We start from the raw sequence: 15,382 nt of genomic DNA, 5'->3' as shown, positions 1-15,382 counted from the left end.
TGAAAAACGTTAAAATACACTAAAATCTCAATATATTTCGAAGGTGATTGTGGTTTCAAAATTTCAAGAAAGATCAAAGTGAAAAATATTGTGAAATATCAATAGCCATCAAAGTAGGCGCTAAACTCGTGAAATAAAAAGAAAACAAATACATCGAGAAAAAAAATTTAGTCGAGTTTTCACAAGATTCACAAAGTCAAAAGAATGATCGTTTTTTATTCTAGCCACGAAAAAAAATCTGTCGAAACTGACAGCAAAAGATTTGATAACGCTGAAGAAATAAAAATAATGCAATAAAAAACCTTTTGGGTGAAAGTTTCATTTTTCGGAACAGCGGGAATGCATCTTGTTGGTTGAATATGACTGCATTGAGTTTAAAGCACAAAGGGCTTCGAGCTACAAAAAGACCTTTTCATAGATTACGTCACGAACATCACTTGCCTCATTTTGAAATTATTGCCATGGTGATTAACTCCCGGCGGAATTTATCAAAAACTACTTTATGTTCATAAGAAATCATTTAATGTCTCAAGGGACATAATCAGCATGGAAATTGGTTGAATACGAGGAAAATGATGTTCGTGACGTAATTCATGAAAAGGTATACAAGGTGTCTGGAAAAAAAGTATCGAGTCGTACCACTTCTATAGAAAGAAAGTTCTTGTGTGTGTTTCACCATAGAGGTATAAAGAAGAACAGGTTTAATCTGTCGGTAATTGGTCGTTTAAGTCTTTCAATTTCTTTTATAAAATAAAAGCTCGCCCGATGAAATAAGACTCTTTAGTAGAACTCAAGTTTCCTCTGAGCATTCTAACTATCAGTATTGAAAATATAAGCCTTCTAATATACGAGAATTAAATAAAACTTAGCCCAACAAAACAAGTTTATGTCCCATTTCGTTATCCGTTAAATTTTGTTTCGAAAATATATTTTCTTTAGCTAGAAAATGGAAAGTTATTTATAAGCACACGCGATTTTAGAATCAATTTTTAGATTATGCCAAGTTTGCAGGCCTTTTTTTAGTCCAAATATTTTCTTACGTTACACCGATTTCAGAAACAATGGGTCTCGTCTCATCTATGAGCCAATAAGATTTCACCGATTGACAAAAGAGCTCATTAAAAATGCACGATATATGAGATTATGATCATGCGTAACTTTTTTCGTAATCGTAGGGCGAGCTTGGTTATAATAACTTTAACATACTTCTCCTGTTTTTCTTTATACCTCCATGGTTTCACTAAATTTGCAATGTTTATCAAAGTTTCTCTCTGTGTCATATCAATTGTCATATAAGACATCTTTTATGAATAACTTTTACCATGGAGGTAATAAGAAATAGATGGAGAATAAATGACTCGGTAATGGCCTAAGCTATCGTTAAATTCTTTTATATTTTCATTCAAATCGGTTTTCTTTGATTTACTATCATTGGAAGCAAAAAAATCCGAAATGTAAATTTATAAGAACAGAAGTGAGAATGTTATCCTGATTGAAATAAACATTTTATGCAAAAAGTTCTTGTTCAAACGCGATACAAAAATAATTTTCTCGTAGTAAGGTTACAATAGTTCTATGATTTCATATCGATGTATTTTTGGGCAAACATATTGCTAATTTTGAGAGTTTCAGCACATCTTCCTTGAAAATTTCTTCATTAGAAATCTTTACGTCTAAAAGGGAGGGGGCTTTCAAATTCTGATGGATGATTAATTTAAAGGTTACCTAATCGTAAGATAGATTTTTTTTTTAATATATCGATGATTTTATGAGAGGGGGCCCTTAAAAATATAGGATTTTGTGCTTGTTCCGGCAAGCTTTTTCTCATTTTGATCAACAAAACTATTATCTCACAATAGAGCTGTTAAAAATCCAACACCTTTTTATTCAGTTTTTTATGAACTTAAATATTCCCATGAGTGCACACAAAATTAATCACTTTTTCCTTGGTTGCAATGGGAAAAAGTGATTAATTTTGTGTGCACTCATGGGAATATTTAAAAGATTGTGTGCCAGCTGGGTCCCGATAAATTATTACATTATTACAAATTAGCACATACTCTAATTAAAGTAAACTCGACGATGCTGGACAAAAGGTTTGTAGACTTCTGCAATATTTGCAAAATACTTCAATATCGATCAAAAACAAGTTCTGGGTGCTTTCCAAACCCATCCAAACCCATCCAAATCCATCCAAAGTCTTTCAAAGTCTTTCAAAGTCTTTCAAAGTCTTTCAAAGTCACCCACTGAAGTCTAACCGCAAGGGCAAACCACAAGGGCTTGGTTAACTGGCTTACACCAGTATCAAAACGCTGATTTTTTGCTTGTGGTTCCCTCAAAAGCAATTCAAAAGCAATGCAACGACTTCAAAAGTGTTTTTTTTAACTTCCATCCCCTTTCAGACACATTGAAGAGTCATTTTGCTCTATTTCTCATCATTTTTTACTGAAATTCCATTTGTCTACAACCTTTTGTCCGGCATTGTGGATTAAATTTCAAAAAAACATAGATCCATTAGATATTAGATACATTTGCCTCCTATAAAGTCGAAATAAAAACGCAGTTTAGATAACCAAATCATATGAGAAAAAAAAAACGTGGAACGTGGAGTAATCTTTTAGAATTTTTAAATAAAATTTGAATATTCCATCAGCAAAAAAAAAAAAAATGCTAAATAATCTTTTAAAATAATCTAAACAAAAAATTAGGGTATTTACAAAATTTGGAGCTTTTCTCCAGATTTATTTAATAAAAAAATGAAATAAAAATGTGATGTGTTTCCCAGTAGGACACTGAAAACGAAAACTATTGAGATAAATAAATGAATAAAACATTTCTAAAAAAATTGTTTTAACTAGGTAAGATACTTGATTGTTAAAAACATGATTAGCAGAGTCAATATGATACCACCATAAACGATCCATTTGTCCTACAAAAGAAATATAGTAAACTCTCGCATAATTCGAATCTTTCTCATTCTCGTGAAATTGTACGTGCATACGCGAAAAGTTATCCACGTTAATTATCTCCAGTCAGCAACGGGGACAGCAATAAACACAAGCTCAAAGACTTGCCATTTCAGACCTTTTGAGGGACTGAATTCTAAGACTATCGGCAGAGGACTAATTAATGACTATGTACCCTTGTTAGAGACTATCACCGGTGCGTAGCTTGGCTTGTAGTGATTGGGTTTTATTCAAAAAGCTTTTAAAACATTCTCCCAGTTAGCTTGAGTTAAAGATTTCCGGTATTTTGCAACTGGATACTGGTGTTGATCCATTATTATTTGACGAGAAAATTATTGAAATAAGCATTGGGCTTTTCCAAAAATAGTCCGTGCCCCTCTGTTGAGGAAATCGAAAACCCAGGGTAAGCATCTTTTATAAGAGTGGATAGCCACTTCTTCGAAAAATCAATATCCTCAAAAGTGGAGGTAAATCTTTTTTTCTGGAAAAGCCCATTGGTAATATCACGATTGTAAGCTTTAGCCCGATGAAATAAACTGATGAAATGAAAAAATGTACCTGTGTTCCTCTTTTGTCTATCATTCTCATAACTGTATTTGAAAGTCCAAGTGTATTTCCTATATCCATCATCCGCCTTCGCACGCCCTACAAGATAAAAGAACTCAGTAAGAATTGTACTCTTTGGACCGTGGGAGGGGTAAGGGGATGCAACATGCGTAAAAGAAAAAAATATGTCTTTAAAATCTTCATAAGCATAAGTGGTAATCAGGCTGATGCCGAAAATACTTTGCAGAATTTCTTGAAAATTATCTAATTATAGTGTTTCAATCCCTGAGTATGTTTTCATTGCTATCAAAATCGTTGTAGTAAAAAAACATAATGTTTCCGCCTGCGTTTTAAACACCTTTCTAAAAAATTGTCTCACTTAAAGTAAATCAATTTAACTACTCTAAGCATGATAAGTTTTTTATAATCAGTGTGAAAAAACCCTTCCAACAGTATAGGATATGATATGTTTTGGAAAAAATACAAAGATTATTTTCGGGCAAACAGACTATTCTGTAAATTACTTCCTTACCCCAACTCGGACCTAGTCCATTTTTAGGTATTATGTTGTGATGTCATTTAGAATCAGTGTGAGAAAACCTTTCCAACGGTTTATCATATGACATGCTTTAAAGACATAAAAAGATTCTGGTCTGTAAAATACACAAACATGTGTTCCGGAAGTGGGTCAGAGGCTTAAAATGTTTTTTACCCCCCTAAGGCAATGGTACCTAATTTTATGCTTTCTAGCCAAAAATTCACAATTGTAACCTTTTTTTGCACACTTTCCCTGGACTATTATATATATACACTGTTTAAAAACCGCTCTCAAGCGGTCGAAAATCACATCATTGGAAACTGGATTTTCAAAAACAAAGCTTCCAAAACGATGTGAAACTGTGTGGAAAACAAAGCTTTTATCAGACTTGTGAGAAAAGGGGAATTTGCTAATGAAAAAACGATCTCTTCCGCAAAAATTGAAAATGAAAAAAAGATGCTGTCATTTTGAAAGATTGGATTTCCGAAAGGGGAGAACACTTCACTTAAATCAATTTTTTTTCCGATCTATTTAATGTTGGTCTGACATAGTTATAATACTAATTAATACCAACTGTAGAGAATACGCAATACTATAATAAAGAATATATAAGATAAAAATTTTTACATACATATTTTACAAAGACAAATATTCTAAGGTTTATTTCTTTCAGCGAGGATTTGAAAGAATCGATTGATGGTTTGAGCTTATTTTTTTCTGGGATTTGATACCAGATCATAGGCTTCCTCGGAATAAAAAGGATTGAGTTTCAAAACGTTGAGACTTAGCCTTAGGTATTGTCATCAAAGCTTTGTTTCGGAAGTTAAATTTTATTTCCTTCGTTATATAAATTTGTTGCATGAACTCTGGATTTAATTTTTTTTCAGATTTGTAAACCTCACAAGAACCTCAAGTAGAAAGCAAAGCTGAATTTCATGAACCGTTTCACATTTGGTGTTTTGCAATAAAACTTCATAGTCATTTCTGAAATCACAAAGTAATTTTGCCCGTTTGTGGACTTTGGTGATTTCTTCATTATGTGGTTTTATTACAAAACATCCAAATTATTGGTGCATAGTTAAATATCAACTTTCGTTGATCAAAATTTAGATAACTGCGAATTCTGTTCAGACTCCAGACTCTCGACCTAGCTTTAGAGCAAAGATCATTAATATGTAATTCGAAAGAGAGATTGTTATCAATGGTAATACCAAGGAGCTCAACAGAATTCGTAGATCGTATAGTTAAATTTTTGACAGTGATTTCTATAGGAATATTCCGATTTCCTAAAACTAGCATTTGAAGTTTACCAGGATTTGCAGCAAGGTAGTTGTTTAAAAACCAGTCTAAGATTATTTCCAGGTCAAACTCTAGATTCGAGATGACTTCTGCAAGAGTTTCAGCACACGAGTGTAAGGTATTATCATCGGCAAAACTGCAAATGCTAGCTTTCACATTAAAAAGAGATAAATCATTTATGAAAGTTTTAAATAAAAGAGGCCCAAGAATCGAGCCTTGTGGAACACCTAGAGTGACTTCTTGCTATTCGCTGTATTCAGAGCCGATTTTTGTTCTCTGATAGCAATTACTCAGATAACTTCTCAATAGTTCAAGGCTCTTTGTATCAATTGCGTAGGCTTTGAGCTTTGCAACCAAAAGTTTGTGATTACTCTTAGGTTCCAAATAAACGGGGGGGTTCGAATAAACGGGGGGTTTGGAAAATTTTCTAAATCTTAATAAACGGGGGGGGGCTAATTGCCGGGGGGTTGGAAATTGTACTTCTAAAACCCAAAAATAAGGTAAAAATAGGCTAAAATCAGGATATTTAGAGCAAAATAAGGGGCCTTTTCTTTGGCAGCTGAAAATATTCTTAGAGATTAATAAACGGGGGGGTCCTAATAAGGTCCGGGGGGTTGGAAAATTTTGGAAAAATTAACAAGCGGGGGGGTCCGTTTATTTGGAACCTAAGAGTAATGCAATAGAAAGTCTTCGATAGGTCCATCAAAACTGCCCCACCTTTCCGAACCCATCAAGACTTTGATGCCATTGACCAATCATTTGTATTAATGCATGCTGAGTGCTGTGTTTAGCTCTAAACCCGCAGAGTCCAGTGAGAGTCTTGAATCGAAAATGTCATCGAAGTAGGAAAAGAGTTGGTTATGCATTATTCTCTTATAAATTTTAGAAAAGGCTGGTAAAATACTAATCGGTCATTTTTATTAATTTCACTGAGAAAGGACCGCTGACAGATTTTTCTTGATTTAGCTTAAGTATGACACGATGTATGTCTTCAGGCTTTACATCACTGAAGGAAAAAGATTTGTTTTAGACATGAATTCAGTGATGCGTACAATACTTGTATGGTTCGACAGCGAATCAATCTCAAGGTCTGTGGGAATATTGGAATCTGAAGTTTTTAGACCAAGATTTGACGCGATATTTACAAAAAAGTTGTTAAAAGTTTTAGCGATGGTGGCTTCATCGTCTATCAGTTTGGAATTTTCAAGCAAAAACTTTTTTTCATAATTTTGGATCTTTTCAGAAAAGTAGGGCTTCGCTGTTTTCCAAAAGCTTTGCGATGTCCCTAAATCATGAAAGTACTTTCTTTTTGCTTTCCTATTTAAATTTACAACAAGATTTCTTTGTTTGCGATATAAAGCTTTATAATGTGTATTTTTGGTCGTCGTGTGATGTGCTTATGTCTGTAGATTGAAGTATATTTCCTTCTAGTTCAATTAAAGAACCATCAAGATCTAACCTCAAGAAATCTTAACTGAACACTTGCAAAAAAATAAGGAGCAAATAATCTATAAAATTTTCAATTGAAATGTATCTATTACCATGTATGGTTTTGGTTTTGTGGAAATTATTGCTATTAAAAACACTTCACTGTCAATTTGCGTTTCAAAATGTTGGAATTTATTCCGAATGTCGAAATCGGACGGAAAACCGGACTGAATTGCATTACACTTCACGACTATTGAGACAGTTTTATGCACATGAATGGAGTCGGTTGGGCTATGCTTTTCAGCGGAAGTTCCGGAGCAACCTGACCATTCAAAATTATGCGTTTGACGTATGCGAAGACCCAATACAGCTGAACAACGTCGTTCAAACATTAATGCTTGATGACACATTTTTCTTTACCGAAAAGAAAAAAATTCACTCCAACTCAAAAATTGGCGCCATCTTTGTTTACATGCCAGAGGCAATGGTGATCCGTTTGAAATCGATGGTTCATGGGATACCCATCTTACACCCTTACGATGACGGTGGTTTAGAAAGAGAACGAAGCTCTTACGTCACTGCTTTGTTAAAGTTAACTCAAACATTTAGTTGGGAAAAAATCCTGTTGCTTTCAATTGAAAATCAGATCGACCAACATACAATGTACACTAATTATTTCCACGATGCCATCGACGCTTTTAAAAAACACAAATACTGTTTGCATTTCAAGACAATCCGAGAATCGACAGTCATGGAAAATGACACAATCTTTAAGAGATCATGGTTTAACGAAAGCAAGGCGTTAATCATTTTGTTTGGTCAAGCAAAGTCGCAATCGAAATTTCTTCAAAACAATTTGAACTTTTGGAAAGAGATAAACACTCAGACAATCACCCACGACATTGGAAGCCGCAAAGCATTAACACAAGACCTTGTCAACATTCCACGGCTGATAGTTCTCTTTGATAACATTCGGATTTTGACTGTTATGAATTTGATAAACCAATATCAGAAAGATATTCAGTCGCTACCATTTACATTGAAACTGGGAGTGCTGAACAAAGTAATGTATTTCTACGAGGGTTATCTTGCTTATGTAAACAATGTTTACAGATGGACGGAACATTACGATAACTATTTGAAATTTTATGCTGCACGAAGCATAGCGACCGAAAGGTTTGGAGTGAAAATTTCTTTCTTTCGGTATAACCGCCTCCTACATGTTCTTTATACATACAAGATCGTAAATAAACCGATGAAATTTTTCAAACTGACGGCGGCTCATTTCTACTCACGCCTTTACTATAACCTGGACCGCTTCTCTGAAACCTTCAAACGTTTAATCAACAGCAAACCTTACAAATGTCCATACATCAGGTGCCCGCCTGGTTTCTACAAGACCTACAAAAATGTAACTGATGGATATACATGGATATGTGAACCATGCCTTAAAAACCATATCAAACCATCTTATGGGAATCAAAGTTGTTTTCCGTGTACAGGCCAGTACAGTGTTGACAATGGCCACCGCACAGTGTGCATAGACCCATACCAAATTGAACCTTTAAAGATATTTAAGATGGAGACAATATTCGTATTTCTTTCAAGTATTCTTGGTATTGTTATGACTTTGGCAACCATCGGTGTTTTCATCGTCAGAAGGTCCACACCTATCGTTTCACTTTCTGATTTCAAACCGTCTCTTGTACATCAGATTTTACTTTGCGCTATTTTAACGACAGTCTTGGCAGCTCTATCCACACAACACACTACAAAGGCATATTGTACAACAAAATTATACACCATCGTTCTCTTATATACGACAAATATAGGTATCGTTTTTATTAAGTCACAAAAAATTATTACAGCTTTCACGAGTAAAGTTCGGTTGACGGCAGGAGAAAAGGATCGGACAAAACGTCTGCAGTGTTTCATAGTTTTGATTTTCTTGGTATTTGTCATTGGCTTTGTGAGTATCGCAGTATACGACAAACCTCTGCAATTGATGGAGATCATTGATAAAGTACAAAAGACACGTCGAAAAGTTTGTAATACACATTTCCATCTGAATATCATGCTGGCCACGACAATATTCATTCAACTTCTGTGTTCAATCCAAGCCTTCAGAGGGAGAAATCTCCCTTCAATAATGAACGATGCAATCGTGTTAACTTATATGACTTACATATTAACGATTGTATTTAGTGTCAGTTTTGTTATTGTGTATTTTCAAGTGGAGGTGGAAAAAGAGATTTTTCAATATGGTGTCATTGCTTTGAACATTTTAATCATCAGTTTTCTGATGTATGGACAGAAGGCTGTCCGAATGCTTGTACATCCGAATCAAAACACGAAAGAATTCTTCCGTGAGCAGAGAATGATAGAAATGGAACGGCGAGCTGCGAACAAATTACAGAGCCGAGTCCTTCGGAAGGCATCCGATACCCCGAAGGTTCTAAATACAAGAACTTGAAGCTTACTTTTTATATGATCGAGAATCAAAATGGTTTCTTGCAATTGAAAACATGTTTACATTTTTCATTTCAATGCAAGAGTAGAGATGTGCAGCTATCCTTGAAGAATGTTAGAAATAAGAAGATAAAAATCACTGAAACTAAACTATTAAAAAGTTTTCTATTGACAAATTTATAAGAAGTATTGTATTTAAAACAATCATGTGCCTAAACTAAACTAAACTTGGTTTTTTCAATTCTCTCAATTTTCAAACTTTAAACTACAATGTTGGCCATAATATTTGCTACAAAAGGAATCTCCCTGCAAAATTTAAAAGCCGCAAATTGTCCTTAAGTACCTTAACTTAGGGTTGGAAAGTAAATTTTTAATTCTTTAGTTTTAACATGAGACTTAAGGAGCTTAGGATCTGAAGATCCAAAAGCTGAATTGTCCGAATAGGCTGAGAATATAGACTGGAAGCCATTATATCCCTCCCAAATCGAAATATCCGATTAGATAAAGTATCGAGCTCCGAGGTGTCATTTTAGTCGACCTTTAAAGTTAAAATAACGGTAAAACACTCAGAAATGCCCGAGGGGTAAATCACTTGAAAAAAGGTGTACGATACTTTTTGACTTTTTGAATTTTCATTTGACTTTCTGACTTTTTTCAAACTTTCATTTTGACTTTTTCCCGACAAAAACGCCCACCGCCTTCGGGCGCCAAACATTTTCCTTCCAAATCTGTCCAAAAACGCCAACCGCCCATAAATTTTGCCCCACCATTCGCCCATCCAAGAAACTTTTTGACTTTTTCAAGACTTTTTTTTGACTTTTTGACTTTTTCTTTGACTTTCTGACTTACTTTTTCTTTAACTTTGTGACTTTTTTTTGACTTTTTGTAGAGGTGTACGATAATTTTTCGAGTGATTTACCCCTCGGAAATGCCAACATATTCTGACCATAATTGCAGCATTAGTATTCAGTATCATATTGAACTTAGATTGTTGTCAAGAAAAAACATACTAAAATTCTCCAGGTTTAAAAATTTAAAAAATAGATCGAATACTCACTTTTAGCGACATTCTTTGGTTTTTCATTTGTTCGAGTGCTGACATTCCAGTATGCCGCATTTGACCGATATTTCTGTCCGCTCCTTGCAAAGCATCGTGATGCTGTAAAGCGTAATCCATGGAGATCTTTGTGTCATTCTCTGCCTGTTGGAATGTAGGGAACTTTCGACTAGATTTTACGTTGATAGCCCAGGAATCAAGGATTTTTAGAAAGTCCTTCGATTGTTTTCACGGGGTCCAAGCCCAGCCGGCTCAGCTATCTCTTAGATAAACGAAACATTAGAGGTAGCGGGAATTCGAAGGGAAGCCCTGGTTAGAAACATTGACGCTCTAGACCAGTTGAACATCTTTAAAAGAGGCTAATAGATGAATAGTAGCGTGGTGTCAGATGTCGGGGGTAGTGCTACTTCTGGGTTTGAGGCACACCCAAAGGAATGGAACTATATCACTATTAAAAACGCGAATTTTGTTGAACAGTTCTCAAAGAGGTGAAATTAACATGAACAAGAAGCCCGTTAGGCGTGAAGGCCCAGCAAAAGCGAAATTTTCGCGATTTTCGCGAATTTCGGGATTTCCAAAAATTCCAAAAAATGTTTAATTTCAAATTTCCCCCAGGAAAGGGATGGCCAAAGGATTTCAAATTTTACTGCGTCGAGCAGCGCCGAGCAAAACAAAATGAAAAATAAGTCGACAAGGATAATTCTCCCTTTCTTCATTTCTTAGAACAGGGAAGTGAGAAAATAAACGAAACATAATGTAGTCAATCAGAGTCAATCAAAAATGAATTGAATGAAAATTTCTACCCGAAGGTAAACAATCAAATTCAAAATATCATTAAATTCAACTTCCATAAGAAACAACATCAAAAATGGTGCCACATCGATTTATTGAGCTTCTTTGTTGTATAGACCTTTTTTTAAAGAGGCAGCCATGTTGAATAATTATGTACTCCAGCATAAAAACAATGATACAGCCATGCATAAATTTTAAAATATGCATGATACAGTAATTATATGCATGGCTGTATCATTGTTTTTATGCTGGAGTACATAATTATTCAACATGGCTGCCTCTTTAAAAAAAGGTCTATTGTCTTTGTTCATCTTCTCCCTCTTTCCTCCATTAAGGTCAATTCGACTTGAAAACAAAATTATGTGAGTCGAGTTTGAATAATCCAAGCCATCGACCGTTAAATGTGACAACTCCAGAAATGAACATTTCATTTGTCATTTAATGTGTAGCATCATGAAAAAAGTTCCAATCTTGTTCAAATTTACACATGAGCTGCATTTTAGTCTCCATTTACCATGTCCATATTCCATTTAAAATTAGTATTTGAAATAATTCTGCGTCGAGTTTGAAAAATCAAGCCACCAATTCGTTAAACGAGACAGATCTAGAAATAACCATTTTCACACGTAGCATCATGGAAAAAGTTCGACAATCTTGTTCAAATTTACACATGAGCTGCATTTTAGTGTCCATTGCCATATTCCATTTAATCGGTATTTGAAATAATTCTGTGTTGAGTTTGAAAAATTAAGCTACCAATTCGTTTAAACGAGACAGATCTAGAAATAGCCATTTTTCACACGTAGCATCAATGAAAAAGTTCCAATCTTGTTCTAATTTACACATGACCTCCATTTTAGTGTCCATCAGCAAATTCCAGAATCATTTTACTTGAAATGATTCTGTGTCGAGTTTGAAAATCATGCTGTCCTTCCTAGCCACGTCCCATTGTCACTGACCTTTGTTAACAGCCAACAGCGACAGATCCAGAAGTAACGAAGTACCCTTGTGTAGCATCAAGAAATATGTTCCAATCTTATTCAAATTTACACATGAGCTGCATTTCTGTTTGTTTATTTTTATATTAGAAGCCATTATTTCCTAAAAATAAAGTCTTTTTGAAAACAAGAAACTAAAAATTAAAGTGATTTAAGGTAGTATTTTCACTCAGAAAGCTTTATGAAAACTATAACATATGACAGAATGTTGAAAAAGTTTACAAAGAAAAGTCACTACAAAGTTTCTTTGGTTTGAAAGTCTCTTGACCACTAAAGCAAAGAAAATGTTCAAGAAAATATGAATCAACAAATGAAATCAATCTCCTCGCTTCAACCGCCATCTTGTTTTGTTTTGAAAACGTTTGTTGTTTAAGGAGCGCGGAATCAGAAAATATATCTTTTTTAGCCAGTACCCAACTTTCGCAAGCTTTTCCCTGTCCAGACGGCAAAAAGTGTGTTACTGGTATTAAGCGCCGTTTCTTCCAAAACGGACAGACAGAAGGAAACACGGAAAAAAAATATTGACACTCTCTTTAAAGGCCCACTCGCTAGCGCTGGGCCAAAAATTATGAATAAAAGCTGCATTTTGGTCTGTCGCGTTCTATTCTTACACCCCTTTGCACAGTCCTGGTGGGGGTCCCACTAGAAAATTTGGCAAAATTATTGTCCCCAGTGGAAAATTATACTTCAATTTTGTCTTCGCTGAAAATCATCAAATAAACAAATCCAGTGCAAAATATTTTGTTTTTTTTTTTCATCCCCGATCTATAATTTCTGACTTGAAAACAATGGAATTAATATCACCAGCCGTAAAAACTTGGGAATATCAATCCACATCAAGTTTCAGTCCGTTATTTTTAAGTACACTGACTGAAAAAGTACTACTGGGTCTGTGAAAAAGGGTTGTATTTCCAATTTTAAAACGTCAGGTAATCTACATTTTATCTCAAAGGTAAAGCATCCTTAGATAAACAAATGACATACATTAGTGCGAAAGTTCATAGGCATCAACTCTTCTCGTCTTCTTTCTTCTGCTTCCTGTCAGAAAGATAAAATAAAGCATTGTTTAAAATTTCCGCTCGACCGATTCTGTCAAATTGCAAAACATTCTAATTCTAATTCCATTCTATTTCCAACAAAATAATACCAAGACTCAGGTTAAGGTTGGTTGAAATATATAAACAGCCGATCAAGATATTTAAAGGTCTAAATTTAAATCTACTGATTTTCAAAATGTGCAACTGACGGGGTTTACTATTGGTTATTTTGGACAAATTTCGGGGTGATTTTTCGTCTACTTTTAGTCATTTTTACCCCTTTTCAGGGTGAAAATTAAGAAAATTTACAATTTTTCGTTCTGACCCAAATTTACCAAACAATCATTTCTGACGGGGTCCGATTTTCAGACTCAAGCGACACTTCCCCGTCGGCCTTCAAGGCCAGTGCCAAGTATTAATCATCGCTACCTTAAAGTATTGTGTCTTCAGAAAAGTCGGATTGTAAATGCTATTATACTGGAAAACACATTTTTTAACGAACAACTCACTTTACAAACTAGCTATTTATTGAGAGCCTTATCTGTTTTACATCCTTAATGAACGACGATAACATTGCGCTTTTTTATCTTTTTAAATATTTCCCGTTTTCCAAAAGGGAAATATTTGTTAAAACGGGCTTTCTTCGGGAGGTTCAGATGCCAAAACGCCTTTCGTACGCCCTGACTGACGCCCGTTTGAGTGCCTAAAGAAAGTAAAGACGAAATCTCTTTTGTTGCTACTTGGTACTTTATAAGATTGAAGGCAATATACCTTTCGGTAATTAGTTCTTACAAAGTAAACAAAGGATGGCGAAAAAGATGAGCATATTTATTTTTATTATAAGCATCTACTTTATAAGAATCAAATCAATAACTCTTGATTGAAGGCAATATGCCTTTCGGTAATTAGTTATTAGAAAGTATACAAAAGATGGCAAATAAGATGAGCATATTTATTTTTATTATAAGCAACTACTTTATAAGAATCAAATCAATAACTCTTGATTGAAGGCAATATATCTTTCGGTAATTGGTTCTTACAAAGTAAACAAAGTATGGCGAAAAAATGAGCATATTTATTTTTATTATAAGTGTCTACTTTATTAGACTGGCACGCCAGTCGGGCTGGAACGGTATCACGTGGGAAAAGTGAGCGTAGGAGCTAGGTAAGCGTATGAAAAAAATTTGTCGGCGGCAAGGGCTGAAAGCCCGACTAGAGCGAAAACCCAGGAAGGAAAAAACGGCTAAGCTGAAGCTCCAATCTTACAACGCCAGATTTAAAGTGATTAATTTTTTTTCCCATGCTTATGTTTTATATACTCAATTCTAGTATTTTTTCCAAAACTTATATGCTTACGTAGTGGGAAATTTAGCAGAATTTATGGAGAATGTTAAGAATTCTCAGTTTGGCAACAAAAATTTCTCAAATATACTGTACTATAACTTTAAACATTTATATAAATATTTTTAAATTGCCAGATTAGTGTGGCAAGAAAATTTAGCCATAAATCTTCAAGTGTGAAGTTGATTTTATAGTACACACACTTACCTTACAATTTACAGAAAAATGGGTGATATATATGGCACATGTTCAACAACCCATTTTTTCCACAGCTCACTTGTTCAACAAATTCTTGTCAAATTGGATGTCGAGCAAGTGGGTTGTGGAACAAATGTGTGTCAAAATGATCGACAACCCAGTTGATTGACAATCCACTTGTTCGACAATCTATATAGCAGTCGAGCAAATGGGTGTCGAACTAATAACTGTCAAACAACTGGTCTAACAAATGTACCGTCGAACAAGTATACTGTCGAACAAGTGGGATTTGTCAGAATTTATATTACGGTGAAAATTCAGAATTCTCAGTTTGACAACAAAAATTTCTCGAATAGGTAATTTTAAGGTATGTGTTCACCTTTCTTGACACATTCTCTTTAATTGATCATATCTTTAGAACAACAAATTTTTATACATCAAAAGTATATATTTTCTGAAAGCCAATAATATTCTCTTTCTAATGGTAAAAGTTTCAGCTGAATTAAAAAAACTGGGATATAATTAAAATCTTAAGAATTTTAACCTTACCTACTTTAAAGAAGTTAAAGTCACCCATAGCTTTTGAATTTTGAAAAAATAATTTCGATACTATGTTCCCAATAGATCGAACTAAAAAAGTATCTTGAGATTTTTTTTGGAATTGACTTTAACTCATTGAATCCTAAATTTTGTAAAAATATCGATAAACAAGT

At 34.4% G+C, this 15,382-nt stretch overlaps 1 protein-coding gene across 1 annotated transcript in view; it reads right to left on the bottom strand.

Annotated features, from left to right (window-relative positions):
* Window positions 1-2,488: 2,488 nt before the first annotated feature.
* The window catches only part of LOC136804876 (uncharacterized), a 14,048-nt gene continuing 1,154 nt past the window's right edge, over window positions 2,489-15,382 (bottom strand). Inside the window, exons 2-5 of the mRNA XM_067061386.1 lie at window positions 13,078-13,131; window positions 10,304-10,447; window positions 3,525-3,611; window positions 2,489-2,929 (exon numbers count right to left, since the gene is read on the bottom strand). Of these exons, the coding sequence (XP_066917487.1) occupies window positions 2,855-2,929; window positions 3,525-3,611; window positions 10,304-10,447; window positions 13,078-13,131 (360 nt within the window). The 3' untranslated portion in view covers window positions 2,489-2,854. The remainder of the gene's footprint in view (window positions 2,930-3,524; window positions 3,612-10,303; window positions 10,448-13,077; window positions 13,132-15,382) is intronic.

The sequence above is a fragment of the Clytia hemisphaerica genome, unplaced genomic scaffold, assembly GCF_902728285.1.
Source record: "Clytia hemisphaerica strain Z4C2 unplaced genomic scaffold, Clytia hemisphaerica genome assembly, whole genome shotgun sequence".
NCBI lineage: Eukaryota > Metazoa > Cnidaria > Hydrozoa > Leptothecata > Clytiidae > Clytia > Clytia hemisphaerica.
The sequence above is the reverse complement of the archived record's forward strand: the minus strand, read 5'-3'. Positions and strand labels throughout refer to the sequence as shown.